General features: G+C 48.3%; 5 protein-coding genes and 2 non-coding genes across 7 annotated transcripts; 1 reads left to right on the plus strand and 6 right to left on the minus strand.

Moving 5' to 3' along the window:
- Positions 1–3136: 3136 nt before the first annotated feature.
- Positions 3137–5265, minus strand: ASPGLDRAFT_177396 (putative MFS transporter; the record flags this gene model as incomplete). The annotated part of the gene is made up of 9 exons (XM_022542899.1): positions 3137–3462; positions 3513–3597; positions 3653–3922; positions 3972–4198; positions 4259–4389; positions 4446–4531; positions 4578–4846; positions 4905–5060; positions 5124–5265. Coding segments are annotated over 9 exons (1484 nt in total), but the record flags the coding sequence as incomplete, so codon positions are not given.
- Positions 5266–5712: 447 nt separating this feature from the next.
- On the plus strand, positions 5713–6634 carry ASPGLDRAFT_133343 (uncharacterized protein; the record flags this gene model as incomplete). The annotated part of the gene is made up of 2 exons (XM_022541204.1): positions 5713–5871; positions 5939–6634. 2 exons carry the CDS (start codon positions 5713–5715, stop codon positions 6632–6634), a joined length of 855 nt encoding a protein of 284 aa, XP_022397770.1.
- Positions 6635–6774: 140 nt separating this feature from the next.
- Positions 6775–8869, minus strand: ASPGLDRAFT_133121 (3-oxoacid CoA-transferase; the record flags this gene model as incomplete). Its single annotated transcript, XM_022541180.1, has 9 exons — positions 6775–6909; positions 6969–7190; positions 7249–7366; positions 7417–7448; positions 7503–7582; positions 7636–7937; positions 7989–8175; positions 8235–8519; positions 8578–8869. The coding sequence occupies 9 exons, from the start codon at positions 8867–8869 to the stop codon at positions 6775–6777; spliced, it is 1653 nt and encodes a 550-aa protein (XP_022397771.1).
- A 219-nt stretch (positions 8870–9088) lies between these two features.
- Positions 9089–11621, minus strand: ASPGLDRAFT_133222 (uncharacterized protein; the record flags this gene model as incomplete). The annotated part of the gene is made up of 7 exons (XM_022541193.1): positions 9089–9798; positions 9856–9929; positions 9978–10054; positions 10107–10245; positions 10302–10826; positions 10883–11368; positions 11425–11621. 7 exons carry the CDS (start codon positions 11619–11621, stop codon positions 9089–9091), a joined length of 2208 nt encoding a protein of 735 aa, XP_022397772.1.
- Positions 11622–11924: 303 nt separating this feature from the next.
- ASPGLDRAFT_t137 lies at positions 11925–11997 on the minus strand. Its single transcript has one exon. It is a non-coding gene; the product is annotated as a tRNA-Lys (tRNA).
- Positions 11998–12265: 268 nt separating this feature from the next.
- On the minus strand, positions 12266–12337 carry ASPGLDRAFT_t136. Its single transcript has one exon. It is a non-coding gene; the product is annotated as a tRNA-Arg (tRNA).
- A 66-nt stretch (positions 12338–12403) lies between these two features.
- ASPGLDRAFT_50582 (putative SNF7 family protein Fti1/Did2) lies at positions 12404–13532 on the minus strand. Its single transcript, XM_022547339.1, has 2 exons — positions 13329–13532; positions 12404–13262 (listed from the first exon to the last, which is right to left on the minus strand). The coding sequence occupies exons 1-2, from the start codon at positions 13371–13373 to the stop codon at positions 12675–12677; spliced, it is 633 nt and encodes a 210-aa protein (XP_022397773.1). The 5' UTR covers positions 13374–13532; the 3' UTR covers positions 12404–12674.
- Positions 13533–13661: the final 129 nt, after the last annotated feature.

Raw genomic sequence — 13661 nt, forward strand, 5'->3', positions numbered from 1 at the left:
GCAATTACAGGCCGCGAGGAACTGTGTATCTATGTGGGTTTCTTCCAGGAGGCGTTCCCTTCTCTGGCTAAGAACCCGATACAGTCAAGTTTAGTAGGATTAAAAGCCTATGAAGGGTCCGTTGGAAAATATTACTTAAGTCAGACACCGATCAAACATCGAGGGAGAATAATCTGACAATAGCACCGGTCCCCATAGTTTTCTCGATTCACTCAGCTGTATTCTTTAGGACCATGGAGAGCCCCTAAGCCGTTAAATCTACCTAGTTAAGTGAATATTATTGCTCTTTCTTCCTTCTATTTCTTTCTCTCTTTTCAACCATATCTGTCTCTACGACATTCAATACCGTATACCTCCCAGAAATACCTGCAATTTTGCCTCTCCTGCTCAATGGTTCGTTAGCGGCTTTTATCTATTCCATCAACTTGTCCCCGGCAAGTATGTTTCTCCCGTCGCAATTTTGCGCACGGCTGATATTTTGAAAAACAGCCCTAGCGAGCACTTATTGAGAAAATACAAGAGTACGCTCATGGTGACCCCAGAAAGGAGCGCAAGGTGGTGCTGAATGAACATGCCTTACCACACATTCGACAGACGGGCGATCTGCGAGTAGTATCTCGCAGAGATCTTCTTGAATGCTTTGTGAAGACAGTGGAAGACTAGGCAACGTTGGCCTCTGATTTAAATGAATGCCTCATGGTTCTCATTTTTGGACACAACGGCATGGACACTCATGGTGTTTACATCTAACATTGCACATGGAAGCCGTCAACGCACTTCTATTTAGTATAGAGGTCACGCTCTTCATGACCTCGTGTTACTCGAGAGGATGGCTTACACAGCCAAACAATGATCGATCACAGCATTCTCAGCGTGGACATAACCATCGGCTATCAATTCACCCATGGCCTCGAAGCTCCTGCGCATTCCTATCCCTGGGAAGCTCTGATGGGGTGAAAGATAAGGTCTCTCTCGTCCGAGTTGATAAGTTGAAGATATCCTCTCTTTGAGGTCCTTCGCTAAAATACAGAACGGCTAAGCAATGGAAAACTATTGAAATCATGTCCCAAAACCTCCTACCCCGAAGGTCGTGCAGGGTTGAACTGCCATCTATAAAGGACGCGCATTTATGAGAACGATGGATGAACTTGGATTGAATGTCCACTCGAAAGTATTGCAAGTGATTATTAGAGGCAGCCAGATCTGGATTCGCTCGCAAAAGCATACAACAACCGGGACTCGTTGATGGTTACTAACGACTTTTGATTCATTCGCTTGTTTTCTCATACACTAAATACAGATTTCTTTCTATATTAATCTAAATCTATATGCAGTGCTCGTACTATCAGGAAATAGCAGCCATCGTACCAGCTTCGGCCCTGAAAATCCCTGAATATCGTTTCCTTTCGCAACAGTCCATTTGTCATTATGTAAAATTTCCTGTTTGAACCTTTTATCACTGTATTGGTCTAGATGACTTGATCACTCTAGTTTTAAGTCTCTCTTCGCCATATCACTCAGTAACCTGCGGCCAACCTTGGAATGCGGATATATTATTCCCGTCTTTTCTGAGTTGATCCTGGGTCATTTTAGCAAAGGGTATTCCAGATAATAGAAGCAGAATGCATACCTTGGTACGACCAACGATGTACCAGTGACCCTCGTCATCCACCCAGCCGATGTCCGCAGTTTTCAACCATCCATCTTGTGTCAAAGTCGCGGCTGTGGTCTCCGGATCCTTGTAGTAGCCTTCCATCGTCATATTAAATGGAGATCTGAACAAAATTTCCCCGGACTGCTTTGTCCCCAGGCGTTGGCCTTGCTCGTTCACCACTATTGCCTCGACGTTCGGCTGAAGCTTTCCAATAGTGGCATCCGTGACAGGCTCGTTTGGATCGGGCCTAGTGTATACACCTCCTCTGAAGTAACGTCAGCCACAGGATCTTAAAAAGATGATACAAAGCAATATCACTCGCTCATCCCATAAGAATTGTATACAGGGACATTATGCCGGTCCTTCCACGCGGCAATCAACTCATATGGCATATGACAACCACCCATCATCAAGCTCGCGAGGCAGGAGAAGTCCGCCTGTCCTTCTTACTTGATTAACTCTTGGATGGCAAATTTGGCTAACGTCAATCGAGTAGGTCTGAACTTGTCCAGAAGGTGAAGGACACTGTGCGTCTCATACTTGGGAAGAACAACGGCTTTGAACCGGCCCTTCAGGGGTGCTAGCAGGCCAGAGACGGTATATCCCATGCCACAGAATTTGAGGCCGGAGTACATTACTTCTTTGCTCTGTGGACGGAGATTGAACCAGTGAAGTCTCTGTTCGATGTTTCCGATAATGCCATAGTGCGTTCTTTTTACTAACTTGGGTATACCCGTCGTCCTGTACATCCGTTAGTTGGAATAAAGTAGCAAAAGGGTAATACTCGGCTAACCCTGAAGTCTGAAAAGGCACCGCCGTGGTCTCTTTCGACTTCTGTGCCGACAACCGCGGCCATTGATATGAATCACCTCCAGGAGTTTCCAGGAGATAGCTCCAATGACGAATCCCATCCGGTGTACTTTCTCCAGTGCGACTATCATCAACCACAAACAGACGATCTGTTGAGATGTTCAACTCATTTGTGGGCTTTCGAACCTCATCAAATATCGGAGGCGCAAACAGCACAAAAGCAGAATCCGACTTCTTCAGGTAAAAAGCCAGACCGGATGGCGGTCGGGTTGATGGAAGTGTACAGGATGCTCCTGCTGCGAGGATACCCAATAACGCTATAGGGAAGTGAAGGCTGGGGTCTCCGTATATGGTGACGTTTTTGCCTTGTGCTCCCAAGCGATTGAGGCCGCAGCCTACACGTTTTGCGGCATCTTTGATCTGTTCCAGAGTGTACCCTGGATAATCGGGGCCTTGAGCTGATTGTAAGAGGTAATCATTGGGCCCCCAGGACTCGGGAGTGCTGTATGGATAAGAAGAGTCGAGGATATAGGACAGTGGGTCAAGCTCTTTTCGCTTTTTTGTTCCGACCACTATTGATCGAAAATCAAAGCCTATGTGGATACTATATGCAATTGGTCTTGATGGAGTACTATTCCAGCTCTACGGCGGATCTCGGTGGACATAATACTCCACACATTCACATATTTGCATCATATCATCCACCGCCCATCTGTAGATCATGATGTTTCTATTGTTGGGAAAGGAGCAGAAGCAAGGAGAAATGCGCCTTCATGAGATAGAGCTTTCAAAATGTCGATCAGAAGAACAGAGCAACGCCACACGTAGATAGATTTCCTCATCGTCATCAAAATGTAGACATCCGGAAAGATTAAATCCACTACAAGACCAGCTTGAAGTCCGGATTTCTGTCGTCGTTGTACCCAGCATACTGGGCATATTTTCCCCGCCTCTTATCTCGATTGACTTTGGCGCAGTACAGAACATTGAAAAGGATCCTCACAGACGATGTTAGCCAGACTCCTGCGAACACCGACTTCTAACTCACATGAACCATGAAAACACAAGAAGACCGAAAACTACTGTATGGCCCCGGTGATATTGCGGTTTATCTTTGCTGGGATAGATAAATGCTGACGAGGAATAGTCAACTCATGATCTTCAAACAAGGGAATGAGAATGACTTACTCGCCACAAAACCACCACAATTCGCGATAGTCAACTGCATCGCAGAAGTAGTCGCCCGCTTATAGTGTCCGGCAGAGTTATTGGAATTCCACACCAGAATGCACGGAATACTGCCATACATCCCCATGGCCATGATGAAAGTCATTCCATATTTTAGGCGTGCGCCATGGACATTAGCAATTGCTGCATAGCCCGCGATTGCTAGTGGCATTGTGATGAGCATGAGAGTGCCTCGAAGTTGCAGCCAATCAGAAACGAAAGCCACCATCACTGTTCATGCGTTAGACGGGTTTTCTGGTCTCGAAAGAGGGACTCTTACCGGTGAAGACTGCTGCTACTGCATACGGAATCACGGACCACAACTGCACTTGGTCCTCATTTGCTGCGTAGTCGCTGTCGTTGATGATAGTTGGGAGAAACAACCCAAAGGAGTACATCCCAGACAGCAAAGAGAAATATGCTGCTGCTGAGAGCCACATCCGAGGATCTAGAATACCTCTGCGTACCTCGGACCATTGGAAGCTCTCTTGTTCACTTGCTAGGGTGCTACTTCATTTTAGCACATCCAACTCTATCCCTAATGCAGACCGGTGAAAGAGAGCTTACCCTGCTGGTGCACATGGATTATCACCTGACAGTCGCTCACGAACAAATTCACGTTCCTCAAGTGTCAAGAATGGTGCTGTCGTGGGGTTGTTTGGGAGGCCAAAATAAGTAAGAGCAGCACATGTGACTGTCTGAGTGTTGACATTCCTGGTTAGAGTGGATCTTCGATTGCGCTGTACATACTTACCAATAATCCTTCAATGATGAAAATCCAACGCCAACCTTCCAGGTTTCCTCGAGGGCCAATTTCAGCCAGCCCGTGGGCCAAAAGACCTGTTAACGTCAGCTTCAATTCCAGGAGGAATAAGGCTTAAATTACCTCCAAAAGCACCAGATAACGATGCTGCAGTATAAAACAGACCAATACGCAAGGCCAAATCACTTCGTCGGTAAAAGAAGGACAAATACAATACCATCCCAGGTAGCAATCCACCTTCAAAAGCACCAAGCAGGCAGCGTACAGCAACAAAGCCGGCAAAGTTGCGTACGAAGCCCAGACACAATGTCATCACGCCCCATAGTGCTGTGATCAGAGGTAACCAGATCCTTGGGGATGCTTTCTTGAGGATGAGATTACTCGGTAGCTCACTATCGGTGGGGGATGGTTAGTAAATTGCATTCGGATGCTCGGGAGATTCTAACTCGCCTGAGAACGTAGGTGAGATAGTAGACTGCAAGACCGATATCGTATTGGTGATCCGTGATTCCAATGTCTTCTTCGAGGCCGATGATCTTTGCGTTCCCGACGTTGGTACGGTCCAAGAAGGAGAGAAGGAAGATCAATGCTAGGATTGGGAGGATCCTATAGACAGAATACACCATTAGACATGTCGGTTCACCAATTTCGCTTGGAATCGTCTCTTACCTTGTGTCTAGCTTGAATAGAACTCGCCGGGCTAGCTTCTGCTGGTAAGCTAGGTCCTGCACTGAGTCGGTTGACTTGTGCGAGGTGTCCGGCTTCTCATCGTCAATTCCAGGAGTGTCCATGTTCACTGATTCAATCATCGTTGAAACCAAACTGAAAAAGATAGCAATAAGAAGGGAGCATTCCGATCACATCACGGCTCTATCTAAGAACCCCATCCTGACTCTGACCGTCAACTCGGCCACCAATTCTACGGCCGACTGCCGCAAGTGCGCACAGGCCGGCCATGTGTCATCTGAGGTACATCCGCTAGTTAACGCTAAGCAATAACTAATAAGCAATACAAAGCAAATGTGCTATGTACCCCGGATTCCCCGGATTTTCGCGTCTTGGGCAAAAAGCTTGGCGATCAGTGTAAAATACGGTCATTACACTGTAATCAATCTGTTTCGGCATTGGAGGCCCGCCGGCTCTTAGATCTCCCGATCGGTCTATATTTCTGGATGCCGAGGCAAATATAATCGCTCATTTCTCTGGCATTTCTAACATGAAGACATACGGAAGCAAGATTGACAGAAGGCAATTAGTTATGTCAAAGTTATCGAACAGTCTCAAGGCGCTGATTAACAGCCCCAGTGCCCGGCCGGGTACTGTGCCTGCTCCGCGCAATATCCAATCCGTCTTTCACAAGATTCAACAGGATGCCGAATCCAACCATGTCTCGCAGCCTTCGTGGGTGGCCTTATCAGTCAGTTATACCCTTTCTTCCATTAACAGAACCTACTCAGAAGCTAATATGTGGAGAAATGGTGCAGACAGCAGCCACAATGACCATGAACTCCCCCGACTCCCTCGGCGTCCTCTTCAACCAAGCAACCTCGGCCTCGCAATCCCCCGAAGAAAGCATAGCAACCGCAGAACTCATGCGCGAAATCGGCCTGAAATGCATCAGCTTCAACGGTATCCCGCGCACCATCAACTGCCTCAACGCTTTCAAAGCCGACCTCCCTGAGTCCGTGGCCGCGAAGCTCTCGAAAACCCCGACCCGCACGCCCACGGTCGAGAATATCAATGAGATCCGCGAGCGTGGGCGAAACCTGTGGGACTCGATTTATCGGCCGTTTGAGAATAAGTTGTATGAGAAGCTTGCGGATGCGCATCCGGATTTGCCAGTGCATATTTTGAACGGGAACTACGGGGCGCTGTTGTCGGATCCTGCGGGGAGGTCGACGGGGGCGAATGCCGGGAGAGTATTGACTTCCATTGTGGCTGTTGCTTGTTTGCGAGCGCAGACGGGTGTTGGGCCGCAGGTTACGTCGCATGTATTTGGGTTACGGAAGGCGCTTGAGGATGGGACGTGGGAAAGTGATGTTGAAAGTAAGAAGGGGGCTAAGTGGTTGGCTAGTGATGAGGGTAATACCTGGATTTTGAACAGTGTCGACCGAATCGTTGAGTCTATCAGCCAGGATGAGGGAACGAATTTCGCCCCTAGCAGAACCTCTAAGCTGTAAATAAGAGGCACTGTCTTGTATATGCGTGGTTTATTTTTTGTATTTTGTAGAGTCAATATGAACTGACGGATATCTCATATGTACATCGTCTTATACACTATCATATATGTCCACAAACATGAAATGCTATGTTACAATGCTTATTCCATGACTTCCAAATGGTCCGCGACAGCAAACTCAGCACCTGTCTTGCTCCGGACTTCCTCAACTTCCACACCAGGGGCCAGCTCCGTCAACAGGAGCGTACCCTGGGTCCGGTCAACCTGGAAGACGCACTAGATTTCGTTCGTCAGCGTGCCTGGTTCTTCTTGTTTCTTGCCAATCATATACTCACCAGATCCGTGATGACCGTGCTAACGCAGTGCGCACCGGTCAAAGGCAGACTGCAATCTGCCACGACCTTTGGAGAGCCATCCTTGGCCATGTGGCTGGTGGCCACCACAATCTTGGTCTGATCGGGGTTCGAGATCAGGTCCATGGCACCTCCCATGCCCTTGAAGACTTTTCCGGGGATCATGTAGTTGGCAAGGTCACCCTTTGCGCTGACTTGCAGAGCCTGTCACAACTTGTTAGCCCAAATTCATTTTTCACCAGCTACGAAGAGATGGACGAACCCCAAGAATGGACACATCGACGTGTCCACCCCGAATCATACCGAATGACTCGGAGCTGTCAAATGTAGAGGCTCCGTCAACGAGGGTAACGGTTTCCTTTCCGGCGTTGATAATGTCGCTGAACCTTGGTTAGAAGAGACAGCGTACACAATTGAGATGGTAACTTACGCATCTACTTCATCCTCTGTAGGGTACGGTCCCTGCCATTTTATTAGTTATCGAACATGGCTGTAGCCTAAGACCAATCCACTTACCATTCCCAGAAGGCCATTCTCCGACTGGACCCAGACCTTGACATCTTCCGGCAAGAATGACGGAGCTAATGTGGGAATACCTGTATAGTGTTAGACTACAGCGATATAAACTGAAGATACATCCTTTTCTTACCAACACCAAGGTTAACATAATAACCCTGCTTGAGCTCCTTCGCGGCTCTCTTGGCAATCCGGTTCCTCTGAGCCAGAGCAGCACTCTTTTCTGATTTCACCGCACTCTCATCATCGGCCGAGCGTAGCTTCTTGATCTCAATGCTCTTCGGATCGGTAGCAGGAACAATCCTGTTCACGAAGATTCCTGGCAGGTCAACGTCGTTGGGGTTGATCGAGCCGACAGGGACAATGTTTTCCGCTTCCACAATGGTAATATCCGCTGCTTTGGCCATAATCGGACCAAATGCCTTGGTAGTGTAACTGATCATACTTAGTTTTCTGAAACCCAAAACCGGAGCGTGCAAGACTTACCGGAAAACACAGTTACCAGCTTGATCTGCTTTCCATGCGCGGAGAATCGCAACATCACCTGTTATGGCGGTTTCCATCAAGTATGTCTTGTTGTTGAACTCTCTAGTTTCGCGAGGCTTGCCGTGCTCCATGGCCTTGCCGGAGGCGTCCATGCGAACGGGAATCCGTCCATCCTGGAGGAAGGTGTCTAGATTGCGATCGAGTCAGATACCTTCATGTGCGAAGTGCAATCTTTGGTATACTCACGAGCTCCTGTAGGAGTGAAAAACGCCGGAATTCCAGCGCCTCCTGCACGCATCCGCTCCGCCAACGTGCCTTGCGGGCACAGCTCAATGGAAATCTCCCCCGTCAAATACTTCTGCTCAAGAGGCTTGTTGTTGCCAAGGTATGAAAGGATGAGTTTGTTAACCTGGCCCGCTTGCGTGAGCGTCGCAAGTCCCCCTTTACCAGGAGTGCCAGCGTTGTTCGAAATCGCGGTTAAAGAATGCAAGTTCTCTGATCCACGACGGTGTATAGCGGAGATGAGGGTTTCTAGCAGCCATAAGCGTTAGCTGCGTCTATACGCTTCCTTCAATTGCTTGATACATACCAGCAACACCGCAAAGGCCAAACCCTGAGCTCAGAATAACAGACCCGCTCTTCAGGTCAGCGACTGCCTCGTCCGCATCCTTGAATAGTTTCGAAGCGCCGCGCTCAATTGTTGGAGCCAGTCGCTGTCGCGCACTTGGGAGGGTTGAGTATGACTTTGCGCAGGCAATGGTACCGGGCTGGAATGAAGGTCGCAAATTTGCTCTGCAACGAACTCCCAGTTGAAGCCGGGGCCGACAGACGGAGAGCGACCTCCGTGATAGAGACAATGGTGAAACCCGTAATGTCGCCATAATTGACGTTCCTTGTACCCCTATTCTGAGGATAGTAAACTTTTTAAAGGTCAAGATTCAGGAACCAAACCATTCGAAAAAGAAAATCCGTTAAATATGCGAAATGGCGAGATGACGGCATGGTCGGTGTTCGGGGCTACTTCTGGACGCCGACGGAGGCGCCCCTCCTCCGAGACCCTCGATGCAAGAAGCAACCGAGGGAACTTGTAGAGATGGCTTTTACAGATTGAAATCCGAGCCATTGTTGGCCAAATCCAACCAGTCCCATCGCAGCATGTCGTCAAATGGGACACCAGGGACGGTGGTGCCAAATGCTGTACCAGCTCGGTTCACAGCGTCAATAATTTGGTCGTCAGACATCGCAGAGAACTGCAGAGGTTCCATCCAGAGTAGAGACGGCGAGGCTGATGGTTTAGCAGTTGTGACTATGGGATCATATCCATCCAAGGACGGCATGGGCTGCAGCGCCTCCGTGGATCCCATTGCTCTCCGTTGATCGAATTGGTTATGAGAACTCGATCCCACAGGCACACGCCGGATTAGCTCCCGTAGGAATCTCCCATATAGGACAGAAGCTCCATGACGATGGCTAGGGGTAGCTCCAATACGCTCTAGCACACCTGCAGTCTCCTCAATGAGATTTCGCACGCTTGGGGCCAAGCTGGACCTGCTGTCACCTGGCGTAACGCTAAGGCTAAGTGCTGAACAAGCAGCAAAGGAGATCATAATGACGGTATTGTTCGGCATCGACTTGAGACGCGCCTCGCCTTGAATAGCAGCCCGTAGGACATTCAGCGCAGAGGAAAGGGCAGCAGCGCGGAAAAATCGCTTGACTTCGATAGGCGCCGTGGGATGATTTATAACACCAGCGTAGGTTGATAACAGAGTATGAGTGACCAAGATGTCAACATATGGTGGAAGTGACAGTGCTTGAGGATATCAGTTTTTGAAACATAGTAGTACAGGAACTCAAGGTGTCTGCTCACATTGACCTTCTCCAATTGCCGGCGCCCATGTTGCATACCAACGGTCATAGAAACTTTCGATCATCGTCTTGATCCTGTATATCGTCAGAAGACAGTTTGGCGGATGGTTAATGGAAACTTACGATTGAGCTGCCTCGGGTCCCGTATCGACAACTTGGTAGTTGTCACAGCTGGATTTGACCTTTCTAAATAGTTCATCCTGTTGACAAACAATGAGATAAATGCTCTTGATAACCATGAATACTACTCACCAGGTTCCTTCGTAAGACGGTCATGGAATTCATGGGACCGTCTCGCGAGTCCGCAATGTCTGAAATGTGCCAGTGGTCACAATTCTCAACAAGAGTGGTTGGAGGAACAGTATAGCTCCGTCCACGGGCCAGGCATACTCTGCAAGTACTGAATCAGTCACAACTTTCCAAACATCTCATTTGACAGTTGCATACCCTCGTTCTAAAACGAACAGTGCTATCCAAGCCCTCTCTCGTCGTCGCAGTAATCGTCGGCCCCATTCAGATCCGGCATCCACATTATCGAAACCATCCATATGCAGTGCCCTTTTCGCATCAATGCAATCAGCCTTGGCCAGTCTTTTCAAAAGACTGCTGTCGAAGCTCGATGAAGGGACAACAATCTTGTTGAGAGACAAATCCAGCGCCACGGTCAGAGCCATCGCAATGTAGGCGCAAGCATCATCGTCCCCTAAACATTTTCCCGGGGCCATCCATGGAACGTTGACCATAAACGCGAGAACTATTTCGACTGACCTATGACGCTGTACGACAACCGTATTTGCCAAAGATCTGCAATGCCTGAACAGTCTTTTCGATAGAGCTGCAGCAGATGACAAGAAGAGAGTAGTTGCAGCGAGGATCGATGTGAAAAGGAACGCAGACTGTGCGCGTACAAATGACACTGTATGAATTAGAGGATCAAGGCCCCATCGAGTATGCGCTAGGTTCTGGTAAAAGCTGTGCCGACCATGGTCAGTCTCGCTGCTAGGAGTAAGCCTTGGGATTTAACGTACAAAGAAAAAAGCGATTCCGCTTCTTCTACTGTAACAAGCCCCAGATCCATGGGATCCAATTCCGGTCCGACATCCCGACTGGCTCGCACAGGAACGAAAAATGAATTGGTGCCTGGGTTGTGGTCTTGAGTCTGGGATATTGCTGGTTGCTGCCATAAAGGTACATGAGCTTTCTGCGTCTCAGCTGGTGATAGTTGAAGATCAGAGGCTCTCGCGAGCAACTGCAGGGGATTCTCCGCGTCATCCAAAGTCAGGCTATCTTCCTGCTCGCGAGGAGATGGAAGACTGTGAGTTTGATCCGGATTCTCTGAGAAGTCATCGGTTTCGCTATACGAAGCTTGCTGCTGGTCTTGTGCCTTGCCTAGGAGATCTTGGAGGTTTGAGATGACCTTATGAGCAGCATCAGACGCAACCGCGTCTTCACCTCTGGGACGCTTGATGGCCTGTTCTATTTGGTATAGCGCCTTTTCCAGACCTGTGCGTTTACTAGAACTCATACATTAGTACCATGTACGTGTACAGTAAGGGATATATGGACTTACTTCTTGACACCTTTCTGCCTCCCCACATGGTGACTAGGGACTATGCATTCCAAATTAGATTGCTTGCATCGCTCGCACGGCATTTCATTCTGATCCCGGCTACATCGGATCTTGCTTCTTCTGCAGTTGAGACATGCAGCCTGCTTTCCATGCGAGATCCTGCTGGGTTTTGATACCGCAGCGTGTGCATGGTCCATTACTCGTAAATATAAAAAACGTTTATCAATTGCGAAAAAGCCGCCATGCAATGCAATTGTCCGGAACACAACCTGGTTCGAGAAATGGTAGTGAAGCGGTAAAAGTCCGATATTGTTCAAGCACGGATCGCCAAGGAGTCAGATACACCGGCCGGGCTGTCGGCAATTAGTTTTCCAAAAACAAAAGTCCTCCAATTGAGTGTAGAACAACAAGTGAGGAGAAGTTATTGGAGAAAAAAAAAGATAAGCCGAAATAAAAAAGCAAAAAAAAAAAAGTGATCAATCGTGATCGTCTTCAGTTGAAGCCGAACGCGGGGGTCGAACCCGCAACCTTGAGATTAAGAGTCTCACGCTCTACCGATTGAGCTAGCCCGGCTGGGCTGTTGAAATTTCGGTTTCTTAGTGTGTTTGATAAGGCCTACGCAGTCATACCTTTGTCATGGCATCAGATTCAAGAGTAAAGAAAAAAAAAAAAAAAGAAAGAAAAGAAAAGAGAAACATATTTTGAATGAATGAATACACATTATGGGATATATATCTATCTGTCATATCATCTTTGGTTTTTTTTGTCCCAAGCGAAAAAAAAAAAAAAAAAAAAAGAAATAATCCGAGCGAGTGCAAGACAATCGGACCAAAAAAAGATTTGACCGACGCAGGGCTCGAACCTGCAATCTCTTGATTCGAAGTCAAGCGCCTTACCATTAGGCCAGCCGGCCTGTAATCCTTCCTTTGCTGATGATTATTTGTTTACTAGTATCAAACATAAAGCGAAGAAGAAATTGGTTTCATATTCTGATTGAGAATATTGCTTGATCTAGACATAGAACTTGGCTTAAACTATTTGCATCGTCCTTTAGTTAGTGCCGGTGCCCATACCTGCTCAGTGCCACATCAAAAGGAATCCATTCAATCTACGCCTAACACAGCATTATCAATGCATAAAGAATGCTCACAGACAGTCCAACTCAGGCAAAGAGCAAAAACATAACAGTATAATCAAATCAAGGACATAACATCGTAAGAGGTCGGTCTAATCAGTCAAAACAAGGTCAATCAATTCGCAGCCCGAAGCGCCCGTAACCTCGCACCCAAACCATCCTCCAACTCCGTATCAGCAGCCTGCTTCTGCTCCTTAACATCCTCCTTAGGGGCCGTATCCGCATCCAGAGCCACCCGCATATCAACGCCCGCATCATCCGCCAGCTGCTCCATCATCCGGTCAACCTCAGTCTCGCCTTCAGCACCGTACTCCTGCATTGAGACTCCCTGCGCCACGTCCTCAATCGCACTACTCGCGATTTTGAAATCCTCCGAACGGGCCAGAAAGTTGTTTGCATGCGAGACGAGATGTTCCAGGTTGACGCTCTTGGAGGCCGCGTCCAGACCCCGCGAGGCTAGTGCCAGTGTCCGTGATGTGTCCCGGGTGCTCTGGGCAGCTTTCAGCTCGTTGATTATCACGTCTGCTCGGGCGGCTTCGGCGCGGAGGGTGACTTGTCGTCGTTTCTCGCGGACGGCTGAGGCGGCGTGGATGCGGGCGATTTGGAATTCGCGGTTTTTCATGGCCTTGTCGGCCTTGGCTTTTTCGGATTTGAAGGTGGCATCGGCTCGGACGGCTTCTTTCTTGAGGCGGTTCGAGTGCAGCTGGTTTGCGCAAAAAGAGGCGTCAGTAGGCAGGCGAGTTTGCGCTGCGGCGGGGTTATCACTCACCTTGACATTTGTGCGTGCCTCGAAGATAGGATCCTTTCGAACCATTTTGTCTGGAGCGTATTGATAAAGCGATTATTATGAGATTTACGGGAGTTGAAAGAGCGTTATTGGATGTGCAGTGGAAGAAGTGCAAGTTCTAGACATGCCGTATTGGGCGTGGCGACAGATCGCCGCCGGGTGCGGAGGCGGAGCAACACTGCGATTCTGGCTGAGGCTGTGCCTTTTACAGATAATATAGAAGAGTAAAACAGATACAGAAAATAGAGACTACGGCGACTAATTCATACAAGAACCATAGTAAATATAATAGTTAATATTGTATTATTATTCGTC

This window comes from Aspergillus glaucus, assembly GCF_001890805.1.
Source record: "Aspergillus glaucus CBS 516.65 unplaced genomic scaffold ASPGLscaffold_20, whole genome shotgun sequence".
Lineage (NCBI taxonomy): Eukaryota > Fungi > Ascomycota > Eurotiomycetes > Eurotiales > Aspergillaceae > Aspergillus > Aspergillus glaucus.

Coding starts and splice junctions, on each gene's coding strand:
- ASPGLDRAFT_50582 (XM_022547339.1), bottom strand. CDS start 13,373: ATGGTTCGAAAGGATCCTATCTTCGAGGCACGCACAAATGTCAAG. Junction 13,263..13,328: donor AGGCACGCACAAATGTCAAG/GTGAGTGATAAC, acceptor TGCGCAAACCAG/CTGCACTCGAACCGCCTCAA.